Source organism: Desmodus rotundus, chromosome 2 (genome assembly GCF_022682495.2).
Source record: "Desmodus rotundus isolate HL8 chromosome 2, HLdesRot8A.1, whole genome shotgun sequence".
Taxonomy (NCBI): Eukaryota; Metazoa; Chordata; class Mammalia; order Chiroptera; family Phyllostomidae; genus Desmodus; species Desmodus rotundus.
The window spans coordinates 186,858,501-186,871,552 of NC_071388.1; the positions used below are offsets into that span (position 1 = coordinate 186,858,501).

The window sequence follows — 13,052 nt, forward strand, 5'->3', positions numbered from 1 at the left end:
TCCAGCACTCAGCACCATTTGCTCAGTCACTGCCATCGTGTTGGGGTGCTGCAGGCTGCTGAAGAAGTACCTCTTCTCACCTAGAGAAAACTCTCCTCCCAGTGCTGCTTTCTGAGCGCAGAGGCCAGGAACAGTGTGCACTGCCCTGCTCACTCCCGTATGTTCACATGGCAGCATCTGTGGGGTGCATGGGCGAAGGTGAGATCGCAATGCAGAGAGACGGGAGGCGTGGTAGTGAGAGACTGCATGGGAAAGACACTGTGTCAGAAAGCAGCTCTTAAAGAGGGAAGGCGTGCGTTGCAAAGTTCATAGAATTTAAGCAAGAACAAGCCCAGGTCTTTGGAAGAACAGGGATCAGGGCAGTTTCAGGAGTAGGAACCAACGGACAACGCCTCCAGACACAAAGCCCAGTGGGAGTGCTCCTGTCGAGATTCAAATTTCTGCTGACCAAGCTTGGGCTGCGGGCCCACAGCAAAAGGGGACTTTGGTTGAGGGCCACCTGGAATGGGAGGAGAGTACTCGGAAGGACAAGTGGGACACCTGCACATTAAAGACGAGGAAGGGAGGCCAGGAAGGTGTCACGGTCCTCTACGGTTTATCGAGCCTGGGTGGGGACATTCATATTCTTATATTTATTTTGTAAGAGCCTTATTTTGTGAATAAACAAAAAGGTGTTTTAAGACAAAAAGATAAATTTAATTTGGAACTGAGCGTCTGCTGATAACAAGGAATTACTGTTAATTTGGTTAGGTGTGGAATGGTATTGTGACCGTGTGCAAAAAATAAACATGTTTTAGATGAATATTAAAGCATGTGGGTGTAACATGTCTTTATGTCTGGGATTTGCTTTGTGATATTTCTTCAAAGTAAAAAAATGAAAAACAAGAGTAGGTGAAACAAACCAGGCGAAATCTAATAATCCTCATTAGAAACTCCTTGTGGTGGGCTGTCTGGGCTGACAGGGCGGGGGTGGGGGGGGGGGGTGCTGGGACTGGTTTGGGGCGCTTTGGGCAGGGCTGCCTGTTGGACCACTTGTTGTCACTCATTCACTACCAGCATCGGCACTCGGCAAGGCCTGTCAGCCGGTGGCTGCCCTCTGCTTCCCCCATCTCGCCTGGCATGGAATCGAATGTACACGAGTGGGAGTTACTTCCGGACACAGTTGTTGGGAGCCCCCTCTGGGCACCGGGGGCGGGGGGCAGATGCCTGCTTCCTCAGTGGCCTCACTCCTGGGCGGCAGTGAGAAAGCCCTTTGGGGAGGTTGACCCAGTTTAGAATTCAAATTCATTTCCTTGCCTGTGCCGTTGGAATTTATTTCCTCTGCAAAAGGCTGAAATCTCAGAGCAAAATACTGCTGGCCGGGTTTGGGCATGCATGTGGTGATCTTCACAGAGAAAGCTTCTGGTTTATTTTCACAACGGAGCGTACCTTGTGGTGGCCTCGGAACCTGACATTATTAGGAGTGTGTCATCACAATATAGCACGGAAGGCAAAGCAATTTGGATGTCCTTGGGCCCCAAATTAATATGTGCTTTGTATAGTCTTGTAATTTGGAAGGCAATTTTCCATAACACAGTGAGAGATGGTCCTTTATACGTTTGAGATAATTTAGCTCAATGTTCATTTGAAAAAATTACTGTGCTAATAGCAGCTTCTCAGCTTCAGAACAATAGGCCATCCTGGGAGAACATGGGAGTCACTGAAAGCATTTCTTGTGCCGGTCTGTCTGGGAGCCTCTGGACAAGAGCTGGAGGAATTCCCCCGGACCAGCAGCGGCCTGCGGTTGCATGGCAGGGTCTGAAATATTGCATGAACTCGTGAACTCTTAGCTGGTTTGCTTAAAACCAATAGCCCTTAATGGAGGGATATGAAATAAAGGTGGAGGAGTAGTGCATTTCCCTATTGTCCAGGTAAATTGGAAGTCAGAGCACATAAATCAGAATTTTTTGTGTGTGCTCAACTATGGAAACAATGCGTTCTTCTTGCTTGACTCCCCTGCCCAGGCCATGAAGGAATGGATGGAAACAGGGACGAAAATGAATTAACTCCATCTTTCTCCTGGGTGTGGTTGCCCCTGGCTTCCTGGGTATTCTGTACCAGGAGCCTCTTTGTTCTCTTGGGGGAGGCATACTCTCTATGCCAATCAGAATCCAATGTAATAATACCAATAAATATGAAACTTTTTTCCCCCTAATCAGGAATGTAGTTTCTAATGATGCTGCTTTAGAACAAGGTGCTAAAGGTGCTGCTTCAGACCCTGGTAGACTGCAATTCATTTCCAGTGCTTTCCCGCCCCTCAGCACTACTAGCTTTGCACAGTGATTTTGAGTAAGTTCCTTGCTGCTGTGGGTGTTCCCCTGGTGGTAAGCATTGCGAGCGTGGAGGAGAGCATGCCTTTTGTAAGACTCTGAACCCTTTGGAAAAGTGCTCCGTCAGAGAGGAATACTGTCACCCTTAGAGTACTGACCCCATAGAGGGAGCCGAGGGGCAGGACTGTCTTTCTACATTTCCACTGTCCTGTAACTGGCAGTTGAGGTTGAAAGTCATCAGTTCGATAGGTGCCAGTGTTTGGAATGAGTCTGGTTCATTTCAAAGGCGTTCTTCTCCTCAACCAAGGCAAAGCTGGACACAGCTCAGGATTTCCTGAATTTCCCAGGCCTTTCTGGGCAAGAAGCACCTAGTGATTTCCCATTTTAAACACCACTGTCCAGAGTGATGAAGTTCATGTTCGTTGGTTGGGCCTAAAGTAGATCCTCATATACATGCATTTGAGGACAATTGCAACATAACCAGGAAGAATAAAAAAACAAAAGGGAAACTGTTACACGGTTTCCTTTGTAGGCCAGCTTAGTCACCTGTGGCCATGACCTGGCCACTTCTATTTACCAAGCTGTCGGGCGATAGTATATGCTGGGTAGATGGAAGCCAGCCACACCCTGGAAGAAAATGAAAAGGAGAAAGAGGCAAGGTTTTATGAAAACGAATGCAGTCTGTGAGCAGCAATTTCCGAAGCACTGTTCTGCTGGGAGGGAGGGAAGCGACGGTCGACAGTCGTCAGCTGGAGGGCAGCCAGAGCCGTTCAGTCCCTCCGCATCCCTTTGACGTCCTTCCCGCTGTGGACCGACCACCAGGGTGCTGAGCAAATGTTTATTTCAGGGCAACGTGGTCCATTTGACCTAGTGGTTCTTAACTCTTGGGACACACAGGAATCACTCAGGGAAATACAAATACTCAGTCCCCATCCAGAGAGATTCGATTCGATTGTCTATATGGGGTCCTGCCATTTTGCTTTTTTTCTTGTGTTTCTGATGTGGGAACCACAGATTAAATCCACCATCTTGGGTCATCCTTAAAAGAACAGGTAGGGGTGGGGTGGGGGAACAATTAAGGGAGATTCAAATCACCATCTGCTGAGGGTGGGGAGAGGCGAACAGGATGGCATCTCTTTCCGCCCTTCTGAAGACATCTTTGCACAGCTTCTCTTGGATGCTGCTCAAACTTGCTGGAGTTATCCAGCCCCTCGCTTACCACTACTGGGGCAAAGCTAACTTGGCCTGTGAATCAGATGAATTCAGGCTCTCTGACTAGGCCGAGTGTCTAGTTTGGGTCAGTGAAACATTAACTCATTTCTTTTTATCACGGACTGTGTCAGGTTTCTTGTGAGGATGAAGTCCGGTCCCTCCTTGGACAGCCTGGATATGAGTTCGGGAGGGTGGAGGCTGGGCATGAACTTGTTTGGGTAGGTGTATCTCGGGGAGTGAGGCTCAGGGTTCACCTTTGGTAAATGGTTAACCAGAAGCACCTTTTCAGTCTCTTCCATGTCTTTCTTTGAGAAAGTGAGTTTCATGGGTGCTTTTGCAGGGTTCCACGCGGACAGTTGTTGCCCGCCGTGGCCTTTATGGTAGAAGGGTGAGGGCCAGCCCAGGCAAGGTAGTGTGGATATTTCCAATCACTTCTCACTTCCCAGAGGGCTGCTATCTCTCACATAAACACCTACTCTTTCCTTTTCACTCTTTGCTCCCAAAATAGGGCCTGCAGGAAGGACTAGCGATCTTGCCTAGCAGCCTCCTGCCCGGCACTTGTCCATCTAATTTGGAGAGTGCAGAGGCGAAGTGAAACCAGGGCAAAGGAGCTTGGGGGTGATGAGCTTCGGCAGGTTTGTCTCAGAACTGAAGAAAACCATCATGCTCTGGTTTGGCAAATAAGGCCCATAACACAACATCTGCATTTTAGAAAAATGTTATGTTTTTTCATAAACATAGGAAGGGCTGGTGAGAATATTATAGATTGATGAATTTAGAAAAAACCAAAATCTACCTCTAAGATTAATATTAAGAGATATTTTAAAGCCCTAGTAGCTCACTGTTAATAAAGCTCAAATCTTGACTCTGAATTAACATCCAGGGCTCATCTTGGACTTTCACCAACCCCACAAAAAGAAGAATTTAATGAAGCTGTTATAAGAGACAGTACTTTCTGCATTGTTTATTGAGAGCATTGTTTATACATTAGGAATTGGTGCACTTAACAGATAACCATAAAAACCAGGGGCCTTGTCAACAACACAACTTCATTTCATAATATTACAGTTACTGATACTTAAAAAATGATGTAAACAAAAACATGGGGAAGTGATGACAAGACGAAAGGCAACAAAAATCCAGAAAACAGAAACAACAGGTACATAAGTTAGCACATTAGCTACCTCAAATAGCTCAACAGATAGTGACACAAGAGCTCAAACCCCGAGTTTTCGTCAGTTCTGTTGTGCACGAGCCCAATAGGGAAATGACACCGTTCCGACCCAGGAGCGAAAGAACAGGCTGTGCAGACGTATCTGCATCACCGTGTTCAATGCTCTTCATTTGCAACCTCAGCATTTTCCCTCTTTGCACTGTCCCCAAAGACAGACCTTTTCCCACCTTAAATTTGCTGCAGTAGCCGCATTAAAACTGAAACCGAGGACCAAAACCAAACCCAGGCCTGCAGCAGCGACAGCCCGTTAGTTATGGCTCAGTGCCTACCCCACCCAAGCATCTTATCACAAATTATGCAAGGGGCTTCCCACTTGGAAAACAGGTGGCAAAATAAAAAGAAACCTTTACATAAAGAAAAAAATCCTTTTATGTTTATTATGTAATTTCTTCACCTGAAAAAGGCTGAATTCACGGACCTTACAGATTCAAGTCTGGATAACTGGCTTAATTTCTCTGCCCATTGGCCTTGGTGACATCGTGGCATTCCCCTGAGTCTGGTTAATGGGAGCAAGCACTCAAGCAAACAGAAGGAGTGATTTGAAAAACAGCATAAAACAAAGTGAAAACATTACGTGGTCTGTATCTTTTGTATTTCTTGGTAAAAGTGTCAGTGGAATTAAGAAGCCAGTGTTCCTGCCCCTCTACTTTAACAATGCCTTTCCCACAGGAATCCCTTTCACTCATGAGCTTAAGGCACCAGGTTGAAGAAGGTGGAAAGTCTGACATGCGTATGGAATGTGCAGGCTCCGAGGGGCCTGTATAGGGAGGAGCTGGCCGGGGAAGAAACAAAGTGAGCCACGTCTAGGCGGAGAGTCCTGCAGGCTTCAAGTGGGTCAGAGAGACTAGGCAAGAAGCACTAAGCAGTACTATAAGGCACTCCTACGGGGAAAAGAAACCAATGGCTGGCCAGTGTGGAGGAGCCTCGGGCCCCAGTGGTCCACTAGCCAGGGTACTAGCTATGAGGCCCAAATCTGGGCCAGGGCTCAGGGCTGGGGGCAATGAAGGTCAACAGAAGGGGCGGAAGGGAGGCTGGTCTGCAGCTCTACGGCCAGTAGGAAGAAAGCTTCACTGGACTGAGTTGCTGTGGGCACCTGTGTCTTCTACCTGCAACAACTGGCTTCACTCCAGACCTTTCAGACAAGATGGCTTCTCTTTCCACAAGGAAGAACCACAGCGGAACTGCAGTTGTCCCTTCACTGAGTTGAGCAGGAGTTTACCAGTGCCTCCCATCACACTGGAGGACACCTGTGAGCAACGTGCCACATGACGTGATCATCTGGAACCCATTTTACAGAAAACCCGACAGCTGCAGGTGTGCCGAGGAGGGTAGCCCACACATTGCTTTTGACTTTCACCTAGAGTTTAACAAGGACTTGGATTCTACCTGCTAAGGTGAAAACTCACTAAAACATACTAACCCCTGCCAAAACTCACTGCCGAGAACCCCTCAAGTTAGAGATTTTTGAATACAATGAAAGTAGAATCGTGACCAGTAAGGCTGCCGGGTGCTGGACCTAACTGTCCAGACACTGTCCCATGTGACAGAAACCAGCAGCTGTCTGCTTGGATGAATTGCACCGGCCTATTCACCCACCTCTGGGTTCAGCCTGGAGCGGCTGGTTCCGCTTGACTCAGGGGGAGAAGAATGAATGGTACGAGGGGCATAATACACGGAGCTCCTATTGCCCAGCTGCCCACAAGCACCCAGGAGAGAAAACCAGAGGGCTTCTAAAGGCTCAATTCAGGCCAAGGAGGGAGGTGTTCCTTTCTTTTTGTCTTGCACCAAAGTCTCTACTTTTTCACATTATTTTAAAGAAAGGTAGTGAGACATAAAACTCAAGAAATAAAGGAGAAAATTGCATGCATCTCTCTTTCCTGGGAGAAGTAAAAATATAAAATAGCCTTTGTGTCGACTCCAGGCAGCATTAGAATCAGGAGTTGAAGGTTTACTTCATGATCCAGTTATTTCAATAAAGTACAGCAGCCCAGACACATGAACGGCAGCATCAGCTTCACCCTAAATCAGGAGCAGGATGTACCTTGGCTTTGTCAGAGAACACCCTCTTTGCAGAAAGCATTTGGGGTGGTGTCACACAGTGTCCACCCTGATACAGTATTTCATACAAGGTCTTTTCTGCCCAGCGGGTAGAGCACAAACCCACAGGTTTGGAAGCTAAGCCTTTTTGAGAAGGCGCAGGAAGACACCCCCCACGTCAGCGTTCAGTGTGCACATGCGCAGAGACAAAAACAGAGGCCCGTCCCTGTCCGAGGGGACTCCCTCCAGCTTAGCAAAGGCTGCTTACAACAGCTAGGGATATAAACACCTCCGTTCTCAGTGCCGTGGGAGGAGATCACGCACCATCCCTTTGCAGGAGCCTGAAAAGGGCACCACTGAGTGGGCTGGAAGCCACAAATCCCAAGTGCTAGCAATGGTCCCTTTTTGATGCAGGCCTGGTCTAGAACAATCACAGAGTATTACCTCCTCAGCTAATCAAATATTACAGCTCCTAAAAAGATTACCTTTAGCACTACACACGTGAAACAACGGTAATACAGGCCCCTGAAAAGGCTTAGTGAAGCAAAGAGGGGAAGACAGGCATTTGCATGGTTTTCATATAAAGAGGCTTTCAAAATTGGGAAAAAAGCAGCCCTGGAGAGAACACAAGTCGCATTCCAGTTGACTGCTTTTTAAGTACTTTGTGGCCTTCCTGCAGCGGTGCAAACTGAGGTCTATTTTAGGAACTGGCTGCTTTGCTGCGGGGTGAGGTGCCAACGTTTCACCAGGGTCGGACTGTCTCACACAGGAGTTTCTGGCTGAGAGGAGAGAGTTCCAAAAGTGATACGCCGGGGACGGGCCTTTCAAGGGAAAAGAGGTTCTCCTGGGTAGGCTGCCAGCTCTAGGAGATTAATTGGGCATTTTCTCATGTGCTTTAGGCGCAAGATATTTAATATGGGTTGAAAAACAGAATGTGAGGGAAAGCAGGTATTAGCTTGGTCTTACAGAGGTGGTAATCCACAGATTTGCTTTTGTTTCGACAGTGTCTAAGCAGTGGAACAATTACCTAGCCATACACCAAGTAATTGGTTAGAGTTGAAAACAGTAAGAGCGTTCATGGGCTCTCAGGCGTTCTGGGATGGAAACGGCAATTCTGAATTTTCACTGCAGACCCAGCTCCTACGCCGGCTGCGCTGTCTTGTCAGGTTTGGGTGGTGGTGGCCGCGAGTGCCGCGTGGGCCTGCGCTGGCCCCGGCCGGGCTGCCAGAGATGTACAGACAGGAGAGAGCACAGAGGCTGCTGGGATCCAGTGCCAGCTCTGGGAGCTGATGGTGATGGCACATCTATTTTATTCCCTTTTGAAAATAAGCAGAAAACCATGCGGCTGGAAAGCTCTCTGCAGAAGTTCACCGGGACTGCCGATATTTAGCAGGGCCCTCTGAATGGGCCCTGGGGCAACAAGGGCCTTTAGAACTGGGATCCAGAACGTTCCCCTGACTCATGGTGGGTCTGACCCTGGGGGCCCGTGAGGTGGGATAGGAAATTCTTTGCACAGAGCAAACATGCTAGTAGGGGAGGGGACAGCTGTGCACTCAGGTCTCCAAACGCACTGCGCTGGGCACGGCCTTGCTGATGGTCTGAGTCACAGATGCATCAATTATCGAGAAGGCAGAAGTAAGCTTCAGGGACAGGGAGCGGGGGTGAGGGAAAAGGCACTGTGCCATCGGAGTACATCTGTTTTATAATAAGCAGGCCCATAACTCTCTAGTGAAAGATCCTGTTCTATCTTCTTTGAGGCTGAAAAATGTAAGTGCTGTATTTCACGGAAGGGGGGTAGGAAAGGGGAGATGATCAAATTTGTGTGCCTCTTTGCCAAGTGGTTGAGATTTTCCACCCTTTTACTTTTGTGTGCGACGTTCTCTATAACTAGAGTGGGGGTGGGGCGGGGGGAGTCAACCTGTTTTTCCAAGAGTAAAAGGCACCGTAAGGCATCTCAGGAATGGGGCCCTTGCCTCTGAACAAGTCTCCATGCCTTGGACACAGCTCCTGTAGAATGAGAAAACAAATACGTGCGTGGTGCGGAGCTACTAAGTGGAAAGGTGCGGCCTGGGGCCAAAGGAACCAGCACAGCTTGAGAGGCGCGATGCTTGCAGCGGACGGTCTGCACAAAACTCGGTCTGCAACGCAGCGTCTCTGGGTGGACGGAAGTGTAAGGAGTTGGGAACTGGACGGGGAGCAAGGTGTGGGGAAAAGGGGCAATGGGGTCAAAGGTACCGTTGTTTCGATATGAGCTTATTTTTCTGTCTGGAAGGAGTTGAGGTGACGAGCGGGAACCGTGGTCCCCAGCGTCACCCAGCGCCACCGTCCCTGCCGCAGCCAGCGCTAGGCTGGCTCCTACAAGGGCACTGCACGGGAGGACACTCCCCGCCAGACGGCCAAGCTTCCCACAATGTTATTTTAGCACTTCTTGTTTTACCTTAAGGTGGTAATGATCTATGTGTACGTATATTTATTTAAACAATATTCGATTTTAATTCATTAAATATATTTTGTAAGTTTGGTATTTTCTTAGTAGTCTAATGTTGGTATTTTGAAGTTCCAGGCTATTCTGATTTTTTTTTAATGGTTAAGAAATATGACTAGCAGTGGTTAAATTGACAGAGGTCAAGATGAAAGTGCAATGAAGAGCAATGAGAAATAAAGCATTTACAGTGAGTGGGTAGGAACTGCCTGCACAGGATTCTATGAAAAGCAACTGAAGACGGTCTCTTGGAATGCATGCACTATGTATTTACCAGTCCACACACGGATGTATTTAACGACACTCCTCGGAAACTTCCTCAGGCCAGCACCATTAAAATATCATAAATACCACCCATAGAGCCCCGGGAACGCCACTCACACGAGAGCCTCGTTCGCAACCTGGGAAACAGGCGGAGCGTTGCCTCGCTGGCGGAGTTGAGATTCGTACCAGCAAACAGAGCAACAACGTGCAGTAATTGGTCGCAGCGGTCTCTTTTTTTTTTTTTTTTTAAGAAAAATCTTTTCTGAGATGGACTTCAAAACCAGAACTTGCTCTCCCGATATAAATTAGGGGTGCATGCTTTCTGTCGGGGGAGCTCACACTCTTGATTGCCAATCCTTTCGGCTCAGCTCAGGCGATCCCTGGGGAGGAAACTGCGGTGAGCGCGCCAGGGACACCGGATCTTGGAAGGATCCCAAAGTCATTCCTGTGTTTTGAAGATTTTCTTAGGAAACAGATGGTGATGGGTGCTTGCCTCAGTTACCTCACTGGGCTATGAAGGCTAAAAATAAATAACACAAAAAACCCCCCCAAAGCACTGTTGTTCTGTTGGAAATGCTTCCTCCTGTGTAATAAGATGGCCCCCAAGAGCCAAAAATGAAAAAGAAAAAGAAACATGTCCGAACCGTAAAGCATTATGTGTAAACCACATTTTGCTTGGGAGTAAGCAGCTGAAATTCATGGCTAAGTGTAATCAGTTATTGGTAGTTTTTGAGCCACAGAGGCTCCAAGGGCCTTTGAGACGTCGATTTACACAGAACATACGGATAGGTATGTGTGTGTACACATATATGTATAAATATATATCTATATCTAGCTGAAGATGAGGCGTACTTTTCATCCAGAGGGGTCTAACTGGCTAGCTAGGAAGCCACTGGGACTGACGGGTCACCGCGAGGTCACTCTCTGGCCTTGGGCCCCTGCCCAGTCAGGTGTTCTGGTAGGACAGCTCAAACATGTTGCAAGCCTCCTCCAGGCTCTCGTCCATGTTCAGCCTCTGCCAGAAAGACTTCTGCTTCTTCTGCAGCTCCCGGCGGACACACCTCGGACAGGGGACAGACTTTTCTTTGCACTCAGAATGGAAAACGGCTCCACAACTCTCGCACCTGTAAAAGCCAGCGAGGGATATGATGAGCAAGGGTGAAATGAGCAAGACACAACAGCTGCAGCCCCGCGGCCTGCGTGCAGCTCCGGACGCAGCATTTTATTCTGCACGGCCGCACCGCTGGGAGGAGAGATGACTCATAAATGAGCGCTTCCCTTTTTTTCCCCCAAATGTTCAAGGTTGAATTGCAGTCGGAAAACTTTTTTTGTGTGTGATTAGGAGTAGCTGGGGAGGAGGCTTTTCGCTTACTGGTGGACTGGAGCCAGCAGCCAGCTAACAACACTGTGATCCCAATGCCGGGACGATGGACAGAGTTCTAGAAACTCTGTGTTAGCTTCCTCTCCACAGAGAGAGAAGGGTGTTAGCATCTCTAGGGTGAAGCCACAGAAAGTGGGAGTGAAGGGCCTCCGCAACTGAGAATGCCCCCAACATCAGCGACAACCCCGGTGTCGCAGCTGTGAAAACGCAGCTTTCCACGGCAGGTGACACGAGCTAAGTGGTTCTCCATCAAGCCCCTGCCTTTATTTGACAGGATGGGAAGATGAAATGACACATTTTCATCTTTTGAATGCTATCCTGCGGTCTGTTGTTCTTCTGAAGTTTTTTTTTGATTAGGAAAACCTACCCACCCTTTAAGTCTACCTACTAAAACAAATGGAAAGAGTAAAGCATGAGGGAGTGAGGAAGAAAATATAGTTTTTTAAACCGACACACAGATATTACAATCTGTAAGAGGAGACATTCCCAGTGGATGACTAGTTTGTTGTTTGGCTTGGTCATGGAGGCCTGTACAGGAGTCTAGGCGGCTTGTTTTTACTGCGAAGTCTTTAATAATGAGTAACTGACAGGCACAGCTATAGCTGCCTCGGTGGGTGGCTTGCCAATGCGGATTAATTTCTCCTCCTTCCACACATGAACGACAAGCAACTATTACCTTGCCCCAGGAGCCAAGGGAACGGGGCCCGCACATGACTTTGTTCAACCGGCAACACCGGGGAGGAGCCAGCACTGGATGACGTACAAAGCTGGTTATGGCTACCAAGGAGCCAGGCCTCAGGGCTCAGCCTTACGCTTCTTTTGCTTTTCTTGTAGTATCGTGAGTTTTGTTCCCGGGCTCAGGATAGTCTTTGGAGTCCCACTCCTTTGCCTGCCACTGACTTACCCCTGGCACCAGTCAGGATTCAGAAAATTTTGCCCAAGGAGGCACCCTTAGAACCAGGGGAGCAGGCAGCAACTTGCAGGGGGAGACACTGGGGAGGCTTAGGGTTAAGGATAGAGAGAAGCCCCACCACACTCACAGTCTCTACCCCTAGCTCAGCTCTCTGGGCCCAATAAGCTGTAGTGGTTAGGAGATGGCTGCCTTCCACTCTCCCCTTACATCACTTTCTGGCTGTATGGCTGCTGTGGACTGAACTATGTCCCCGCCCCATTCCTGTGTTGAAGCCCTAACCTTCAATGTCACTATAACTGGAGATAGGGCCTTTGGGAAGTAATTACGGTTAAACAAGTGATAAGGGTGGGCTCTGATCTGATACAATTAGTGTCCTCACAAGAAGGGACAACAGGAAGCTCAGAGGAAAGGCTGCAGAAGGGCTGCAGCAGGTGGCCGTCTACAAGCCGGGAAGAGAGCGCTACCGGAAACCAAGACCTGCTGCCCCTTGATCTGGGACTCCCAGCCTCCAGAACTGAGAGAAAGAAATCCCTGCTATTAAGTCGCCCAGTCTGTGGTATTGTGTACGACAGCCCGAGCAGCCTATGACAATGAACTTGAGCAAGTTACTGCACCTCTCTGAGCGTCATTCACTTTCCTCATCTGCTAGGAGGGGTTTCCATGACCATATACCACGTAGAGGTGTTGTGAGGCTCCAATGAGATCATGAAGAAAGCATTTAGCACAGTTCCTGGCATACAGTAAGTGCTTAATACAGCTAAGACGGCTCCTTTTGTGTAAGCAGCTGCCTGCGGCCTTTCTGTGAGCCTCATTTCAACCTGACTTCACTTATGTCGCTGTGGTGACCTGAGGACATCCTGATAGACCCTCTGATTTCATAGATAAGAAAACTAAGACTCTGAGAGGGCACGTGATTATCCCCAGGGACACAGTGAGTTGAAGAGAGGGAAATGCAGGGCTGTGAGTCAGAATACAGTGTTCAAATCAGGATCTTTCTTTGAGTGATTTGAGCAAGTGATTTACTTCCGTGGTGCTCTGGTTCCGCCATTAGTAAAAAGGCTGCTCTCAGTGACCCCCTGCCTGCTCACTGAGGTCTGCGAGACTACAGTGGGTGAGTGTGCAAGGAAGGGCGGTGTCACTGGCAAGGGCTCGAAGGAGCACTGAATGTGACACCACCTCTCATGGTAGCTCTAGCTTCCCGACAGTGGTGCTATACTGGC

The 13,052-nt window shown here is 48.5% G+C and overlaps 1 protein-coding gene across 3 annotated transcripts in view; it reads right to left on the bottom strand.

Moving 5' to 3' along the window:
• Positions 1 to 5,077: 5,077 nt before the first annotated feature.
• The window catches only part of PLEKHM3 (pleckstrin homology domain containing M3), a 171,053-nt gene continuing 163,078 nt past the window's right edge, over positions 5,078 to 13,052 (bottom strand). For all 3 annotated transcript variants that reach the window (XM_045198279.3, XM_024564256.4, XM_053919019.2), the window contains exon 8: positions 5,078 to 10,662. In XM_045198279.3, the coding sequence (XP_045054214.2) occupies positions 10,485 to 10,662 (178 nt within the window). In that variant the 3' untranslated portion in view covers positions 5,078 to 10,484. The remainder of the gene's footprint in view (positions 10,663 to 13,052) is intronic.